Raw genomic sequence first — 19,972 nt, 5'->3', positions numbered from 1 at the left:
GACTGTTTTTGAAGCCAGATCCACACAAAGTGCATTGTAATAAAATATTAACAATAGCAAGAACACGGATAACTGGCAAGGCTATCTCTACCTAGTTAAGCATGAAGTTTATGACCCAAAGCTGATAAAAGGCACTGTGAGCTGGTAAGTCTATAATTCAAAGCTCACTAGGTAGGTAGCCTTAGGCAGACCATGTATCCCTGCACCTGTGTAACTTGCTTACAGGCCATGTTCACAGACCAGAGTGGGGCTGCACCTTTAGTCTTACTCCTGACTTTGGATTTTTAAAAGTAAACAAACATGCATTGTGAGCAATTGTCTGAATAGAATGGCAGAGTTGCAAGCCGCTCCTTGTGCCTAGATGTTACTTCAGGATGGAATCTACACACATATAAACAATGCTGTGAAAATGTATTTTAAAAAAAGTTTTGAAAAATACATTGAATTTGGCATAGCTCACTGTCACCGTCTAGTGTCACATTTTTATATTGCACTTTACAATACATTTAAAACGTTTTATTTGCAGCTGTGTAGCTGAGTCCCCTGACACCCAGTTGTACTACACATGAGTAATGCATAAGTAAGGTACATCTCTCAGCCACAATACCCCCATAAGAATAATAGTGACTTTACAAGTCAGTTGTTATAAGGATTATGAGTGTATAGGAAGTGCTTTGAATGCTTTAGAAGCATTACATAAAAATATTATTATTGTAGAAATAACGATGATGAAGGAATATTTTTTTATTATTTGTGCTAAAACAAATGTTTCTTATCCATGCATTCACAGTGAGAAGCAGTAGTTAAGGAGTTATTCTAATTAGTTCTGTCCCCAGCAGAACTAATTAACACTTTTGTATTCAGTGTGTTTTCTGTTTGTGAAAACATGCAACTTACTCCCTCTAGGCGATTTGCTGCACTTGTTTCCGACACACCTTTGAAAAATATTTGTATCGTATTGCTCTTGCAACGTGAAGATAGGAAATGGATTTTTGCAATGAAAAACTTGTAAGATCAGGAAAATCTTGCATGCTAAACTCAAAGTTATGAGGCGACCAGAGCTGCTTTTTAAAAAAATATTATTAAATGTAAGCTGTTGTTTTTCTAGTACAGTGTTTTGAAGATACTTGTTTTAGTCTCAGTGACTGTGATACTGCATTATTATGCATAAACAGGACCGTGGACATCAATGGGCTTTAAGTAAGGGTAAGTGAGGACACAGAAATGACTCTGTACTGAATAATGACATTCTGTCATGTATGTCAACATTTTCTGTTTAAAATTCTACCATGTCTGTCAGGCTATTATTATTGCTTTCAGTTTATTTGTGTATTTGATTACTTCGGTACTCTCAGAACTGTGCTATTGTTTGCCGCTGTTACCCGCTTGTTATCTTTAAAGTGAGAGTTAATTTTCATGCTGTAGAACAGGGATAGGGAACTTGCAGCTTTCCTGATGCTGTAGGATGCTAACTCACATCTTGGCCAGTATGATGGGAGCAATAGCCTCAAAACATCTGGAGATTTCCCATTCCTGCTGTACAAGTTGCAGGCATGAAAGACAGACATACTTGCTTGTTTGTCTATTCAAAGCAGGCAAGAAACATTCCTAGTACAAACTTGTTTAGTACCAATTTCTTTAAGTTTGGTATGCTTCAGATGTTGTTGGGACTACAACTCCCATCAGCCACAGTCATCATGACCAGTGGTCATGGATGATAGGAGCTGTGGTTCAACAATATCAACAATCAAGCAGGGATGAATTGTGACACACAAAACAGGTGGACCAGCTTTAGGAGGTTTGTCAGTACTCGCATGCAAGATTTTTGCCTTGTGTTTGAAACTTATGAAGGGAGCTTTTTGGCCATTTTTCTCTGGGAATAAATACTGCTGGAACTAGCACCTCTGTCTTTGTGTAATGACTAGAAGATGTGTGAGGCTAGGTCAAGCTTGAATTATGCTGGCAGAGATTTGTTGCCTTGTTTCATTTTTGGAACTTGTGGGAAAGTCACATTTGAACCATTGAAGGGCAACAACGATTCAAGCTCAGAATTGGGCCATGTCTGCTTAAGTAGCCAACTACATGTGTACTGTTTGCAGGCTTTATTTGTTTTTACCAATTGTAATTCCAATGGAGTGAATCTGGTGACATTGCAGTGGGACATGGTATATTTTCATTAAGTACAATTCCTTTCCTTTGAAAAAAAAAATCATCACAATACCTCCTTTACAAGATTCCACTTTCTCTTTCCTTTCAGTGCAATAACTTGAGGTCTGTGGTTATTTCCAAATCTTAACTACTCTGCGTGTGTGTGTGTGTGTGTGTGTGTGTGTGCATACTTGTCTCTATTCGTATGCGTATGCTTTTCTTTGGAAGAAGAAATATATTTGGAAATAGCTCCTATTTTGTTTTGTCTTATGAGATGAATAGGGTACTCTCCAGGTCATGACCTTGCACTGTGCTGCTGAGAGGAGTCCTAGTACACGCCATCATTCAGTTGCTATCACACAGTGCTATCTGGCAATGGCAATTTCTTCGCTCTTCGCTCCCCCCGCCCCCCACTTAGCAGTAGAGACTTGTGTATTGCTTTCAACCCATGTGCATCCACTATTGCTTCTTAGATCTATATCAATGGATAGCACACACGCAGGTGAGGTGGGGTGGGAATAGGGCTGCCATACATCCGGAATTTCTTGGACATAACTGGAACACAGCAGTTGGAAGCAGTGTCCGGGCAGAAATTGCTTAAATGTGTGGGAAAATTTGGCAACCCTTATCGGAAGCTCAACACCTTGTGTCCTGATTTTCACTTTTTGAAATATAGCAAATGTCTAGTAATCTTTATTTTTAGATCCGCCCCCCCCCCCGATTTTTCATGTGCCATCTGAAACTTGTTCAGACACATGTATCTGAAATCACTGAAGTGTTGCTTTGTCAACTCAGTGCAATGTTTCCTCAAAAGTCTGTTTCTACTTTAACAAAACACACACTAATTAATGCATGTTTACATTAATTAAAGTTGTTGCTTTAATTAATTTTTTTTAAAATCCATTTAGTTACTTGTCTACTTGGCTCTCTTTCAAGGTCCTCCAGACACTTGGCCCTTCGTATTTACACATTGGTTTTCATTTGCCAGTGGCTCAGCAACTGTTTGCCTACCCTTAGCTTTCTGCTCATGGGTTGATTTCATAGTGGTCAGTTAGTGGACTTTCATGCAATTTGTTACTTGCAGACTGCAGGCCTCCATTATATCTTTCTGTTATCACCTTTTGAATTATTGCAAAGTTTTCAGGCCAGGTGATTCTGATGTACATGGCACAACAGAGCTTATTCCTGATTGTCTTTTTTGTTATTTCCATAACATTTCTCATTAAAATAGTCATAGTATAAACAGCAATGTTCTCTTTTTCAGGTTTGACAGATGAAAAAGTGAAGGCCTATCTTTCTCTCCATCCCCAGGTACTGGATGAATTTGTGTCAGAAAGTGTAAGTGCTGAAACAGTGGAAAAATGGCTGAGAAGGAAACACAACACAGAGGAAGGTAATATCTCAGTAACTTTTGGAATCATTCTCCTGATGATTGGGCTGATTCTGGAATTGTATTTCCATACATTTTTGAACATGCAGTAGTAGGAATAGAATCATAGAATCGTGGAGTTGGAAGGAACCCCAGGGGTCATTTAGTCCAACCCCCTGCAATGCAGGAAACTCAGCTAAAGCACCCATGACAGATGACCATCCAACCTCTGCTTAAAAACCTCCAAGGAAGGAGAGTATGTCTTCTCCTCCTCCTTTCTGAGAAGTTTTTTTGACTTACAAGCACAGCCATAAATCAACGGAGTTGGGCTTCCTTGTGCCTCTAGTGGGCAAAGGCAGGAGTAGCTATTACAAGGAGATAGGCTGTCCCCTCTTCAGTTTTTTGCTCTTGCCTCGATAAAGCAGTCTCATTGCCTTTGGCTCTTCTTATTTCATCATCTTGGGTTATCTTATTTTTCCTCACTTCACTCTTTAACCCTCTTATTATTCTTATTTCTTAAAAAAAGAAAAATTCTAGATCTCTCTCCCCCCTTTCCTGTTTCCCCTCTTCAGAAGAGTGAGAAGCAGGCAGCTTGCCTGGGGCGTTTACTCCTGGCTACAATTTTTATCTGATTTCACTGATCAAGGCTGTGGGCTGAGCTTGGCAGCAGCTAAGATCTAGAAAGCTTCCTGGAAGCTCTGCAAGTGGCTGTGGCAGTGCTTGCCCCCACCCTGGAAATCAGAGCAGCCCTTTGCAGCTTTGGTTACAGATTGCATCCCTTTGGTACCAGAGGATTCTTACAGGCACAAGTATGTTTGTCAAGATTCCCCCAACCCCCCCCCCTGCAATCCATGACAGAAAGGGTTTCCTGACAAGGCCCAGATGGGCCCAGTGCTCCTGAGCAGGCAAAATCAGGTCTTTGGAACCCAATGCTTCCTTGCAGCAGTTGTGTGTGGTGACCCTCTGTTCCCTCATAAGACTCTGCCCTCCCTTAAAGGGTGAGATGGCCTCTTTGGGCTCACAGCAAGCCCTGATGGGCGATTGTGAGACCCAGCAGCCCCATAAGGCTTTGCGAAACACGCCAGTGTAGTGCAGAAACAGTTTAGGTGGGAAAAGCAGGAGAAGTGGACCCATCATTCTAGAGACAATGTAAGACCAGTTACCCTTGTTCTCCCTGCTGTTTCCTGGCCACTGCATGTCCAGTTCAGTGCCCCAGAGGAAACTAGCTCAGCACAGGTTGTGACATAGGCTTGTCATTCCTCTCCTTCCTGGGCTTTGAGGATTATCCTTCTGCCCATCCTCCACTTCAACACAGGCCCAGAGATCTTCCTCTCTCTACCCCAGTCAAGATTAAAGCTGATGCCAAACTATTGATATTGTCCAAGAGGATGGACATCATGTTGTTAGCCTGTATCCTGGGTCTATGCATGTTGGCCTCACAATTCACTTCACAGGCCCAATTGCACGTGAGACCGCTTCAGGGGTTCCTCTTACCACACCAATGGTTGATTATCCACAGCAATCATCTCTATGTTCCAATCCCTCCACATTTACAAGAGAGCATGCACTGGTGGACCAGGGAGACCAACCTTTGGAAAGGTTTGGCTACCAAAGAACCATAACATCAGATACCAAGCCTACAAGACTGGGGAGCACATTGCGAGGGACAGTTAATCTCAGTGGACTGGACAGCCACCAAATTCCAACACAGCGTCAAGTGGCTCAAACTCTCTGTAGCACAACTAGCCATTCAGTACTTCTGCTGCGGGTGCCTGCCCCATGTCTTGATTAGAACAGACAACATGAGTGTGCAATCCTAGATAAACAGAGAAGGAGGGACCAAAACAGATCTGCAACAAGAGACTACTTTGTTCCTGTTCTGGGCAGAGAAGCATCTCTTTAGCATCTCTCTGAAACACATCTCTGGTACATCCAACACACAGGCCAATTGTCTGAGTTGCACCAGGCTGGATCCAAGGGAATGGATGCTTCACAACTTGGTGTTCAGACACCTTCAGTGAACCCTGGGCCCATTCAATGTGGACTTCTTTGCCTCCCATGATTCCATTATGCTTTTCCTCTGGTGGTGATCCTACCAAGAATTCTGTACAAGATATGGGAACAGGCACAACTACTCCTAGTGGTGCCCCCCATTGGCCCCACCATCTTTGTTTCTTTGAGTTTCTAGTTCTGACAGTGATCACTGCATGGACACTCCCAATCCTACCAGACCTCATATCCCAGGGACCAGTATTCCACCCAGATCTGGCTTTAGAGTTTACTGGGATGCAATAAAAACAATGTGTAATTTAATATATTATTCACCACAGTCAATGTGATCTCTGTACTTGCTTGCCAAGACCGTTGATGTCTGTTTTCATTTTATTGACATTTGCTCTTAAATTTTGATACAAGAACTTCATTACAAAGTGGGGGCGGTGGGAGCCTCTTGGACCTTCAAAGGTGACTCATCCGCCTGCATAAAACAGCCTCGCTTCTTCAAGGCTGCTTTCTCTCTGCAGAGGTGAGCACACCTCTATTGTCATAGAACAAAGCACTGTGATGAAACAGCCTCAGAAGATCCCTTGAGGGAATTCATCACTGAATGTTGAGCTGAGCAGCCTGCAGGAGCAAAGCAGGCACGGCACAAAGTAACAGTTCGGGTTGTCCTGTATATAGAGAGTCTCCTTGCTCCTAAACATTTTAAAGGCTTTTGCCCTTTCTGTGTTACAGTAAAGTGAAAGCTCTTAATTCTGTTTGGAGAGGTTGCTGCTATATAACATTAAATTCAGGGAGTTGTGGCAGGTATAAATTCATTTGGAAGAAAAGATAGGGAGGCTACAGAGAAATGCGTGAAGAGAAAAACATTTTAGAGTTGCATTCTTTTTCTTCTATGTATTTCAGTGATGAAATGAACATGTCACATGAAATAATATAATTTTCATGCTTTTTTCTAGTTACATGTTTAATTATTTTCTCCACTGAGTGTTTTTTATTATGCTGATAGCTCAGTTGGTTAGAGTTTGGTGCTAATAATGCCAAGGGCACAGTTTCGATCCCCGTAAGGGACAGCTGCATATTCCTGCAATGCAGGAGGTTGGACTAGATGATCTTCAGGGTCTCTTCCAACTCAGTTATTCTATTCTATTCTGTTCTTTTCTGTTCTGTTCTGTTCTACCATGAATCTTTACTCCACAGCATTCATCCCTTTGTCCCACTCCTTTTCCACTCTTTAGTGCTAAATGAGAGCAAATCTCAATGTGGAGAGAACCTGAATTGCCATTTGCTCTGAATGAGTGCTAAAGAGTGGTTTTCCCTGCGGGGAAAGCAGCAGGACAAGAGGAAGTGCGGATAAGCCCTTAGGAAAAAGGTAGAGTATTATTCAAAACAGATTTGTTCAAATATCCTGAAGAAATAAAGGAATGTATGTTCTTGTCATTTTTCCAGTGCTCGTGTTTGTCCAGAGGACATTTGAACATTTGCTCAGTGTCATATTTTCAGTCCCTAGAGTACAGTGCATAAAATACGTCTTTAGTACAAATGTACGTATGTTGTAGTTACAGTAGGGTTCCTTCGGAGAGAATGAAATAGTTCCCTTGACGTAAATCTGTTCTACATTGGATTCCTGCTCTCTCCCATGTGGTAACCTATCATTTCTACTGCTAATGATCCCCTTACCCTTGTTGACGTTAGCAGACAATTCCCAAGGGGTATTTCCTTTTGTTTCTCTTGTCAGCTGGTCTGAAAAGAGGGAACTGTTCAGTCTTGACTTTTCTGCAGATGTTGAGGATTGCATTGCAAAGTTCAGCAAAAGTCTGTTTGTTTTCAATGTACTCAAGAACACAGAAACCAAGTGAGCCAGTGAGCCAATATATTTTATATTCCGTGGCAGATTAACATTAGGAGGAGAGAAGTTACAGGAATTTACTCTCGTTTTTAATCATGCAGGATTATTGTTTCATGGTTATTTTGTTTTGGCTTTTTTTGTATAAAGGAACCTCAATGCATACAGGTGAAAAAAAAGATACATCAGAACATCACATTGATTAGTGAGGAAAAGCAACTATTTGCATTCAGCTTGAAATCTTTCCAAACATTGTACAGTATATCGAAAACAAAACACAGAGACTGTTACAATTTGTTCTTATGTGACTGAGCCAAATCTGTAGACTTTGGCTGGTCTGTAAAACACCAGTTCACAGCAACTTGAAACTCCCCTAGGTATTGCCCCATCCCATAAGCATGTCCTCAATTTTAAAATTCATAATTCCATATATATTGGTGGGTTAGTAATCTGGCAGGCAGGCTCCAAAGAGTGTGCAGCAGAGACAGAGGACCAGGGGAGTGACCCAGGAGAGTGGGGCCAGTGATTTATGGGGTGTCACACCACCTGCAAGGCAGGAGCCAGGGAAGTGAGACTGAGGGCATTTGAAGGTGGAGGAAGGTGCACAGGATGTGGCGGAAGAAGAAGGGATGGATCTGGTGTGGGATGGATTAGTAGATTCTTCAGCTTCCCCCATCCCACTGACTCCTAGAACCAGGAGGGGCTTGAAAAGGGAAGTGCATGCAGGAGAAGTCTCATGCTGTGGGCATGCAACCTGTCAGAGGAAGGTATATAAGGCAGGGGAGGGGAGTGGCCCCACTGTTGCTGCACCTGCTCCATAGGGCAGACCTGTGGACAGTTGCCTAGAGGCTAAGAGCACTGTGGAAGCTGCTGTAAGTGCTTCTCTTGCCAATAAAGAGTTAATTATTAGACATGTGTCTTCCTTCTCTGGACCAGGCTGTGTCAGCACTCAGTTGGTGCAGTGTTGCTAGAGAAAGCACAAGAAAACTTCTCAGCTCTATTCCACCAATATATTTCATGTGTCTTGTTTAAGGCAGAAGGTTAAAGAGCCAGACCACCCCTAGCCTGGCGCTCATGGTGGCCTAGGCAGAAGGTGGGTAGGGAAGAAAATGCCCCTTCACTGTGCCAGTTCCCAGAATGGGGCAGCAAAGAAGTCTGGATCAGACCCACTGCTGTCATATGATGGCAGCATGTCTTCCCCCAAAATGCCTCATACCGGGAGGTTTCCTATGCCTGCTGCTGGTGGGGCTGCAGCCTCTGGCCCACTTGCCCATTGTTTGGCTGGGTGCACCAGGGAAGAATGTCATGGAAATTTGCAATTCAGATTTCATACCATCTTACCAGTGCCTTTAGCAGCATTGAGGTGCCATAAGATGGACATGTGCCCAAGGGTCTGGATTGTAGATTCAGGGAGCATAGAAGTGTGACTTTTCCCCCAATGCAAGCTGCAAATATGAGCCATATATTAAATAGATTTGAATTCTTAAAACTTGCCAAAATTAAGTATTCTACTGAAAATAAGGATGTGGAATAAAACAATTCGAAATATATTGTGATGTAATAGACACTGAAAGCAGCAGTAGGATTATTTAACGTTGGATTTTTTTTGAAAATTAAAACTATCCCGAACTTTCCAGGAGCATCTAATTGTTTGCTTCCTTTTCTTACAGATGTTTCGACTCCTAAGCATATCAGCAGGGTAAGTACCGTACAGGTGTGTCTCTGTTCCCCAGAACATAAAACTGTCCAAGCAGCCTTCTGTTGGTTTGAAATGAATTTCCTGATGCGTTGCACTTCATTCATTGAATTACCTCCAGAGAAATTGCTGGTGAGCACACTAACAACTTTCAGACCAATTAAAATACCATTCAGAGCCTTAAGAAGTAAATAAGGACATGGTACATTGCAACCAAATGTATTGAAACTGTGATTAGGGATGTGTGAGCCACCCCCAGCTTGCCCTGGAAATTAAGCGAGTTTGAAAAAACAAAAATCCCCTATTACTTAAGTTTCATCACTCTTTCCATCCTCTTGCATTGTGAAAACTTCCTCCTCCCTCCTCCCTCCTTCCAACCTGCAAAAAAGCCTTCCTTTGAGGAAGGGGGAATGGCTAGCAGGTGTGGAGGGCAGAAAAGGCCCCTTGGAGGCTGGATCCTAGTCTATTTGAGTGCGGAGTGTGCATTTCCATCTCTCATCTTTCAGATACTTGTTTTAGCTCTAGCTGTGGCAGCTGGTTCTCTCTTGCTAAGTGTTTTCAAGAGGAAATCATTTGCATTGTAGAAGGAACATGAGGTAAGGGATGGCTTAGGCAGCCACCATTTCTCTAGGGCCTTTTCAGTACTGGCCCTGACTTGGTGGAACGCTCTGTCACAAGAGACTAGGGCCCTGTGGGACTTGACATCTTTCTGCAGGGCCTGCAAGACGGAGCTGTTCCGCCTGGCCTTTGGTTTGGACTCAGTCTGACCCTTATGGTTTTGATCTATGGGCTACTTTTAGAATGAGGCTGCATTTTAAATTGCATTTTAACCTGTATTTTAAATTGGTTTTTTTTCCCCTATTATGTTTTTACTGTAATTTTACTGGTGTTAGCCGCCCTGAGCCTGGCTCTGGCTGGGGAGGGTTGGGTATAAATAAAATTTATTATTATTTATTTAAACTTCCCTTCTCAAACCGTTGTACTCTGGATCTGTGCATACTTCACAGGCACTAGGTTGGGGCAAAAGCAGCTGGGGGAATTCCAGGGGTAACATGCCTGGTTAAAAACTTCCTTTCCCCCCTCCCAATCCCTTGTCAGCAAATCACCCCCTTCCAAGAGCATTTTGCAGTATAGAAGGAATGTCAGGTTAATGTCACACATGGTTGCAATGTAGTGTGCCGTTTCCCCCTAAATAAGCCACACTGCTTTTGTTAACTTTGAATGAGGCTATTGTGTGTTCCAGAGTGCTGCTGTGAATACAGAAATCCCAGTGTATAATTCAAGGGCTCTCTGAATCACAGCCAGAAGAATTAATATTTCCAGATTTCTCATGCAATTGCATATGGAGCAACATTTGAATCTATTAGGCTTAGCTAAGGAATGAGTGACACCAAATAGGTACCCAATCCTAAGTGATCTTCCTGAACTTTGTAACAAAGAACTGTACAAATTGTAACATTGGAAGGGACCTTGAGAGCCATCTAGTCCAACCTCTTGCAATGCAGGAATTCTTTGCCTATTGTTGGGCTCGAACTCAGAACCCTGAGATTAAGCTATCCTGAATTGCTTATAATTGGGTATCTACATTATATATGATTTTATGTATACTTGTGAAGGTAAAATTGGTGCTGATCCTTTACCATGTAAAGGTCTGATTAGTTTCTGAACTGAGACCTGCTCAAGTTATTTTTGGTTGTTGTGATTTACAGAACATATTCCTTTCAAATGCCAACTTGAAACATTGATAAGAAGAAATGGTATGCTGGAAATGTTGCAACATTGTAAACCATTTCCCAAATTATGCATATTGTGAGCAAATCACTGAATAAAAAGCATCTTACTGTTTTGAAAAGTAGTTCATTGATGGAAATGCCTTAAATTATTAAAAGTTTTAAAATGGAAATGTACTTAAAATTTTCTAGCTAAACCACTTCCCTGTGTGCCATAAAAACCTGACTAACAGTAAAAAGAAAAACTAGACTCTTAGTTCTTATTAAATCAGAGTGTCCTGCCATAATTTCTGGAGTGAGTTTATCCAAGCAGTCTTTGTTCTACTGGTATGATATCACTGTCAATCTGAGCTGTAGGAGTCCTACTGTACGAATGCGCTTAATCACAATATAAAATGCAGCCCCTCAAAAATGGAAAATACTTTCATGAGATTTTCTTTGCAACACACCTCTGCTCTTTCCAAGTAGAATGTTTTTGCATTTTCTGATTGATGAGTCAGGGAGTGGAAATTGCAGACATTTTCCCTTCCTTTCTTACCATGCTATAATCCCCTCTCTTTATTTATTTCTCCCATCTTAGCACAGAGCTTTCTAGACTACAGGTGGATCTCAGTTCACTGCTAAGGATTAGTTAGAGAAATATCAACATGAGGTGTTATTTTTCTGTAATTTTTGCAGTCATTTTAAGAAATACACATCCCACCTGATGCTGGTAATTTGAGATGCAGCTGTGTGAAATTCAGCCATTGAATGCTGCATGTATTTTATTTCCTATAGTTCCAGCTCTTTCCCCCTATGCCAAACTGAAGATAGCACTAGGAAAACTGTTGAAGTACTTCACTGATTGCAGTGGCATGCTTTCAATAAAACATTGCCATCTGTTTCTAGTAGTTCTCTCATGCGTTGCTGCTGTATCTCTTTAAGGGCACATGGACCCTATAAATGTTTACACTTTCTGGCTTCTTCAGGGGATCCTGGGAATTGTACTTCTGTGAAGTGAAGTGTTATTGTTTCCTAACTGTTGTGCTATGCTGTGTTGTGCTGGAGGAAATTACAACAGTGAGGCTGAAACATTCACAACAACTGACTGCAATCCTATATACACTGGTAGTAACACCCATTGAAATTTATGCATAGGATAGTTCCATCAAGCAGGCTTAGGTTTTGCCGTCTTTGTGAGAAAATATTGAAGACATATCATGGAGGAGAATGCATATATATTTTGAGAGAGACAAGTTGCTCATTTGGCAGTATGTGCTTGCTCACATTTCTTCCTTGGCATTCAGCCATATTTAGACTTGGTTACATGTGCCCTGTGGGTGTAGAATCTTCTGCTGTTGTGTATTATACATTAGAAGATGTGCACTTTTAAGTTATACTTGTCATTCAGCTCATCATCCTCAGTAAGTTATCTATAATGCATTTACTTGGGGTTTTCTTCCATAACTTTCAGCTGGCTATTTGTCTAACTCTTAATCTGAAGCTGAAATGTGAGAGCATAAGGCAGGAGTGTGTTGCCCTAGGGCTTCATGTGGCCTCAGTCTAATTTCATGCATCCCTTGACATGGCAGGAAGAGAGAGAAAAGGGGATGAAAGCAGAGAGGAATGGAGTGTCCAGGGATTTGTGTTTGACCCCCCCCCCTCCACCAACTGAACTGGGAGGAGAAAGAGTGGTGACTCTATGGCTGGCTGATGGGCAATTCATAGACAGAAAGACGTAGAAATTATACTTTACTAATGTATTGCCTTGGCAATATGGAAATTTAAATTATGGTATTTTATTTCTCAGTACTATATATATATATATGTTGAAGACCATTTTCTGCTTTATCTGTAAATTTATCATAAGCTCTAAATTTAGAATTGTAATAACGCTCCCTCTGTCTTGCTCTCATTAGCCTTTAAATGAAAACAGCACCTTTTTAAAACTTAAAAATGTCACTTTTTAAATACTCTTTGTTCTGCTGTCAAGTGTAAAAAGCACTCTTAATTTCATTTTATGATCTAATATTTCAGGTCCTTCACTCCTTTATCATTGTTAAGAAATGCAAAGAGGAACTTTTTCATGTAGTTATGAACAGCAAAGAAATTACCCTGAAAGTGTGGTTTAAATCATCTAAAAAATGGAAGCTTTTTAAAAAAATTATATAAATGTTTTAATACACACACACACGCACACGCACACGCACACACGCGCGCGCGCGCGCACACACACACACACACACACACACATTTAGGCTGTTTAAAATTGAACAAGTAGTTTAAAATTTTGTGCTCAGAAAGAATACTGTTCTTTTATTCTTTTACATGGATAGCTGAATTAGTTTAAGAAATTTTCACTTAATTTACAATTAGTTTTGACTACATTTGTTCATGTTAGATGTTAGTTTGCAGTTGAACCATGCACAGTTCAAAGAATTTGTGATCCTTGCTTTTAAAGGATCATAGGTTAATAGTTTTCAATATAAACCTGATATGGAAGTTCTGCCATGTAAGAAATCAATATATTGATTCTTCAGTTAGCATTGCCAAAATGTTTATCTGTGTAGGGCCTACACACTGTAGGCAAACATAATTGGTTGGATCCAGTCTGTGGTCTACACTGAGCTAAGTGCAGTTCTGCAGGGTTTTCAGCCTTACCTGGAGATGCCAGAGATTAATCCTGGAATATTCTGCATGCAAAGCATGGGCCCTGCCACTGAGCTATGAGAGTTCTTTCTTTCTTTTTTCTTTCTTTCTTTAAATTATTATAATTATAATTATTATTTACTTCTGTTGTGCTAATAGAAAAGGAGAGTATCTTTAGGTTGTTGTGCTTCACCATTCCCTGACTTCCTTCTCCTTAAGCATGGACTTCACTTTCTCTTTTGGGTTTTCTGTTGCTTTAGATTAACCAACTACTACTGCTGCTGCTGTATTAATAATTAAATTATTAATTATTAAAATTTAAACAATAAGAACACCAAACCTATTTCCAAAATAGGAGCTGTAAAACACCAAATCAAATAACGTCTGATCATATTGATTTTTCATAAAAGTTTTAATAGTTCTTCAATATGTGCTTGTTTTTCAATAGTACCAGAATCCTGATATCCAAGCAGTGGTATATGACCTGAACGGCTTTATAGAGCAGCGGATGGATATAGGAGGGCACAATCAACTGCTCTTATATGAATTGAGTAGCATCATTCGAATGGGTAAGAAAACATTTATTATGTTTATTATGTTGGATCCAAAATTCAAAGGCAGAAATATACAGTAAATGCTTCTGTATTTGACTGAATTACTAAACAAGCAGTGCACTTAAGGCTTAATGTTGGAAAGGTACTTTCAAATGTTTCAGAGTATAGAATATCTTCCAGTATTTGGCCAAGGAGTGCAGTCTGGGATTCCCTCTTTTCTTCCTAATGTCTCAACAAATGAAACTGATTTGTAAAAATGTTACATGGAAAAAATGCGAGAGAGAGAGAGAGACATTGCACATACTTTTGTAAATCAAGAAAATATTTAATAAAAATACATTTAAAAAAGAGTACTTAAGAAAACAAACACAGTATTGCATTTTTTCCAGTTTTTTTTAAAAAAATCAGTCCCTTACCCACTGAAACCCCTGGAAGAAAACTATTTCCCCTAATAATAATAATAATAATAATAATAATAATAATAATAATTATTTATTATTTGTACCCCACCCATCTGGCTGGGTTTCCCCAGCCACTTTGGGCAGCTTCCAACAAAGATTAAAAATACATTAAAATGTCACACATTAAAAACTTCCCCGAACAGGGCTGCCTTCAGATGTCTTCTAAATGTCAGGTAGTTGTTTATTTCCTTGACATCTGATGAGAGGGCGTTCCACAGGGCGGGCGCCACTACCAAGAAGGCCCTCTGCCTGGTTCTCTGTAGCTTTGCTTCTAACAGTGAGGGAACCGCCAGAAGGCCCTCAGCGCTGGACCTCAGCGTCCAGGCTGAGTGATGGGGGTAGAGACGCTTCTTCATGGTTTCAAAATTGCAAAAAACCAAAACAACCCCATCCACCCACCTCTCCCTCTCAACTGATGACTACATATCTACAGAGCCTCTTGTCTATAGAGGCTACATGTGCATTTCTCCCTCCTCTCCCTGGTGCTTCTTACCCCCATCTCTCTCACACACATGGGTGTCTACAGGAATTTTTCGAGCAGGGGTATTTTCAGCAGAGGATAAAATGAAACACTGAAAGCTTGGATCAGGCTGATTTCCCATGGAAAAAATGTGAAGAATGGTGTCTGCGTTTTGCCTCCTATCTCAGGTTCTAAAAATAATAGAAACTTACATAAAGGAAATAAAAGAAAGCTTGGCATCTAGGGATTATGGTTTATCCCAGGGTCACCAAAGAAAGGCCTTCATCCACATGCACCAGATCAGCAACCCCTGGTTTATAGGGCAGTTGTGAAAAGTAGTTCATTGGGTGAGGTTGAAGATCATTGCATTGCACTTAAAGGGAAAAAAATGGAATACAAATGTAAACGATAATTATAATTAATAATAGGTGGAGCAAATTATTTTTGCATAACAGTTTTGTTCACATGATTCAGATTTTCATCTTGCTCTTACCTTTTTTTCGGCAATGCAAAGAAGAATGAGAATCAAGGCAGGTTGAAAAAGATTGCAGGTTTTTAACAGGAGCTGGTGGAATAATTAGTGATACGACAAGACTGATGGCTTTGATGGTAACTATACAGACATTGAAAATCTTCCCCCTAGACCCGCCCCCACCACTGGAAGCTCTTTCTAGCTTTCAAAGTTTTGTCTTGTATTTTTAGTTTATACTTAGATATTCGCTCACTGAACAAAACAAGATCATTGTATAATTTGTTGTGTCCATAGCTAGGAGCTTACAAATAGAATGTTTTAACATATATTTTATGCCAGATTCCATTGAGAACATATTTTATGTAAACAGCATCACAGATGAATGTAATATGAATGTAATATTATGAATGTAATAAAGTAATTTTGTGTTATTCATAAACTTCGTTTTTAGTGAAGTATAGTTTAGTATAGTTCTTCATAAAAGATTAATAAAGAAAGCTAGCTGGGCATGCCCTATATAACCTCAGCAAGTATATCAGTCTTTTCCTTAATGTTTTAATTGTTCTTTGGCAGCTACAAATGCTGATGGATTTGCACTGTATTTCCTGGGTGAATGCAATAATGTAAGTATGTAAAGAACTCCCATCTGCAAGCCACTTAATGCAATGTACTGTAGAAGGTTTAACAGGGGTTAACCAGCTATGCATTGATTATGAGATGTGGTTCTGTAAATGCAGCTAACAATCTGTATTGATGAACAAATTGTTCTCTGCTGACCTACCAAAAGAATCTCCATTAATTAATAGCTTTGTTTAAATTTGTATTACTAAACCGGAAAAGGTATGGGTTGACTTCTTGCTGCTGCCCTAAGTACACATACTTCCATTGAACTCCTTGGGATAGACCTCTGAGTTTAGGACTACCACTGTTTTCCTTTGATTGTGAAAATTGCCAATTTTTCTTTTCTTCATTAACATGATCCATCCCTTATCCTGGGGCTCATAAGTTACCTTAGGGGTATTTTTTGAGAAAAGCTGTGAATTGTTTTTGTGAAAGACCAAGCACGTGGTTTTCTCTGGATCACTTTGTCTACATCCTTGTTGATATTTTCAGGTAATGTTAATAACCTACATAGCATGGTCTTTTGCAAAAACCATGTTTCCTTTTATATACCCTATTTATCAGCGGATGTAACAATTCTGCCATTAAAAGTGCTTGCCTCTAATTAAATTATGAGTCATAGGCCAACATCTTGTAGGAAGGCTTATTTTAATTTTGTTTAATCCCCTCCCCCCATGAATTCACATTTAAGTCCTTGAAGAACTATTGGGTATATGCCCTCTAGTGACACCAATCTATTGGAGTTTGAAAGTTGATAACTTCTTCCTTTCTAAGAATTATTGTGAGTATTACCTCCCTGACAAATGGATGAGAATAGCAAAGTAGCTATGAGATGGGTTCAGTAGTGGCTGGCGGGATGCTGTAGGCATGACTATGTTGCTGATTTGGCTTCTCAACACCACATGTGGCTGCCAGTTACTGAGATAAGGAGGGGCCAGGCACTGTGGAGTTTAACAGAGTCAATCTTAAGCTCCTACTATTACGTTCACACTGTGCTGAGCTCCCCACTGCCTTGGTCCTTTTCCTCCTAGTGATGGGCAGCAATGTGTGGCATTGGGAACCCAGATCAGCACCACAGCCCTGTCAGCCACTGCTGGGTAGGTTTCTCCTTTCTGTACGTGTTGACATGATACATTTACTCTGAAAATGGTGGTAAGAAGCCAGAGAAACAATACATGCTTATGCTTTAAGGTGAATTTATTATGCTCTTATTCTAGAATACAAAACATTGAATTCTTACTTAATTCTACACAATGCGCATGCCACCTTGTGACTCTGCTAAACATTTTATGCCATGGAATAGCTTATAGCTGTCCCTTACTGAACCTAGTAATGGGAATTACTGTATTTCTTAGGGGTTGAATTCAGAGAACCGCAAGTGGAACTATTCCCGCAGCAGGACTTTATTGGAACCTCCTCTGCATTGCAACCTTCTGCAACTCCCCAAAGCCACTCTTGGGGGCTGTGGGGCTTTCCAGGATGGTGTGGGAAGAGGCATTGGGGATGTACATAATGGAGAAATCAGCAGAATTTGGGGGGCTGCCTCAGACAAGTGAAAGTGTCTTTCCACGAATGCCTAACACCCTTAGACTCAAGCCAGAGTTACTTACTTTTCATGCATTTTTTGTCGGGGAGAGATTAGATGAGGCAAAACATTATTTGTTTAAGAACATAAGAAGATTCCTATTGGATCAGGCCAACCTGGTGCCCTTCACTTGCTTTGGGATACAAACCCCATCAGCCAATGATCAGGGATGATGGGATTTTCACCTGGAAGTTTGGGTAGGCTAAAGTATAGTTGGGCATAAAATTGGCACAAAATAGTTAGGCCATTGCTGCACTTCTGAAATCTGAATCTGAAGCATACAAGTACACTTGCTGGTGGTTTCCTGATCATGCCATTGTCAGTGCACCAACCTACTCACAGCCGCACTCCTTGCTGACAGCCCAGCTCTTGCTGATGGTTTATTTTATAGCAGAGCTTTCAGAGTAACATACAATAGCCAGATTAATATGTAATACTAAGTTATGGTTTGTGCATGGTTTTTGTTAATAAATAATGTTTAAAGCTCAAGGTGACGCACAGACAAACAGCCCTTAGCTTGTTACATCAAAGGTTGGTTTTTCTCTTCCCTGCCTATTCTGCACTTCCCACTTGATATGCTGTATGCCTTGGTATTATCCTAGTACTGGCATTGCCTCATTGTGTTGTCATCCCCATCTCCATGTGTTGGCTTTGCAAATGGGCAGGGAAATCCCCTTGGAACTCTTCAGCTGCTCTTGGCAATGGCTGCAGTCCACCAGAATCCCTCTTCTCTCCCCCCCCCCCACCCCTTGAAGAAACATCATATACATTCTCTTTAGCCAAGAAGCTCATTTCCTTCTTCCTTGCATCACACTGGGGTTGAAGTTTTTCCCAGCACAAGATCCAAAATAGCATTATTCAGTACCATTCCCCACATCCCTCAGTGAAACAGTGCTTTTCTGTGCAAGATTCAACCCTGCATTTCCCCAAAGTCTTTCCACCTCTCTTTTTATGGGTGAAGGGAATTGCTGGGCCCAAGTAGCAGTTCGTGGTAAGAAAGGAATAGGGTAGAAGCATATGTGAGTAATAGTGCACTTACCCCCTAAGTATCTTAGTACAGAGGATGATAATCCTCTTCAAAAACAAACAAACACGGAGCAGAGTCCCATTTCTACCATGTTCTCTTACCTGACAGACTGTTTGGGGCGTGGGAGAAGTTCCTTTACAACTCAACCTGATTTTATTATAAAAGCAATGGCTGGGATTTTGAATTTGCTCCCATTGGCAAGAGTATTCCTTAAGCAGAATTCCATTTCTATGATGACCTCCATAGCAATTTTCCATCCATGCTTATTTTCATTTGGAGCGTTGCATCATTTAGCAAAATCAGTTGAGTTGGAAAAGTTTCATAAGGACAAAATAGTGAATTAACCTTCCCCTGCCCCCAAATAACAATGCCGTATTTCAGCATTTCAAAAAATGTAAATGAATGTAAACTACTGATTTCAGGATTGTTCTAGTACCATATAAAATTATGATTACTATGGAAAGAGTCAAACATTTAAAATGCAGTTTTCTTTTTTTTATACTTCCTCCCATTAGAGCCTCTGTGTGTTCACGCCACCAGGAGTGAAGGATGGACAACCACATCTTGTTCCTGTGGGACCCATTATGCTTGGCACTACAGTATCTGCATATGTAGCCAAATCTAGAAAAACGTTATTAGTAGAAGATATTTTGGGGGTAAATTACTGTCTTTTTAAAAAATAATGTCAGGCTGCAAATGTTTTCATACCTATGTGGGAGTGAGTTCTGTTCAGGCAAAGTGGATTGATTTAAATCATCAGTTCAATCAAGAGAAAAGAGGTTTCAAACACGTTTCCCGGTAATTCTTCTTCATGTATTTCCTAAACAGTGGTGCAATTTCTTTCCTGAAGTGGACCTAACCTCAGACCCTGAGCTGAATCAGGCAATCCCCAAAATGCAGGCTGTTTCAGAAAGAACAAAATCTATCCAGTTATAAATCAACATGGCCTAGCATTGATAGTGTGTTTATACACCCCTTTGTCAGTGTTGAACAGAATCTGTAATACACCTGAAGGCTAGGCTGTGAGTTTGTCCTCAAGATTTCAACAGAGATATCCCAGATTTATAGACAAAACTGACATAACTTTAGCGATAAGGGAAAAACACACACCATTAAGTTTAAAACTGTGCTTGCCTTCCCAGGATGAGCGGTTTCCCAAAGGTACTGGACTGGAATCAGGAACTCGCATCAAGTCTGTGCTTTGTTTGCCAATAGTTACTACACTTGGTGACTTGATTGGTATCTTGGAGCTTTATCGACACTGGGGCAATGACACCTTCCTCCTCAGTCATCAGGAGGTAAAGCCTAAATGTGATAGTAGGTATTTGAATGTTGCTATGGGGAAGGGATGAAGCCACTTTCATAACTGTGGATCAG

The 19,972-nt window shown here is 40.6% G+C and overlaps 1 protein-coding gene across 8 annotated transcripts in view; it reads left to right on the top strand.

Annotated features, from left to right (window-relative positions):
- PDE10A (phosphodiesterase 10A) overlaps positions 1-19,972 on the top strand; it is a 188,185-nt gene that overhangs the window by 131,649 nt on the left and 36,564 nt on the right. For 7 of the 8 annotated variants that reach the window (XM_081855168.1, XM_081855166.1, XM_081855167.1 and 4 more), the window contains 6 exons: positions 3,413-3,541; positions 9,032-9,060; positions 13,864-13,984; positions 15,936-15,985; positions 19,111-19,251; positions 19,738-19,893. In XM_081855168.1, the coding sequence (XP_081711294.1) occupies positions 3,413-3,541; positions 9,032-9,060; positions 13,864-13,984; positions 15,936-15,985; positions 19,111-19,251; positions 19,738-19,893 (626 nt within the window). Of the gene's footprint in view, positions 1-3,412; positions 3,542-6,300; positions 6,323-9,031; positions 9,061-13,863; positions 13,985-15,935; positions 15,986-19,110; positions 19,252-19,737; positions 19,894-19,972 lie in introns of those variants that run through there. The other variant, XM_081855169.1, reaches the window with a different exon arrangement.

The sequence above is a fragment of the Podarcis erhardii genome (genome assembly GCF_964252035.2).
Source record: "Podarcis erhardii genome assembly, chromosome: 3".
Taxonomy (NCBI): Eukaryota; Metazoa; Chordata; class Lepidosauria; order Squamata; family Lacertidae; genus Podarcis; species Podarcis erhardii.
The sequence above is the reverse complement of the archived record's forward strand: the minus strand, read 5'-3'. Positions and strand labels throughout refer to the sequence as shown.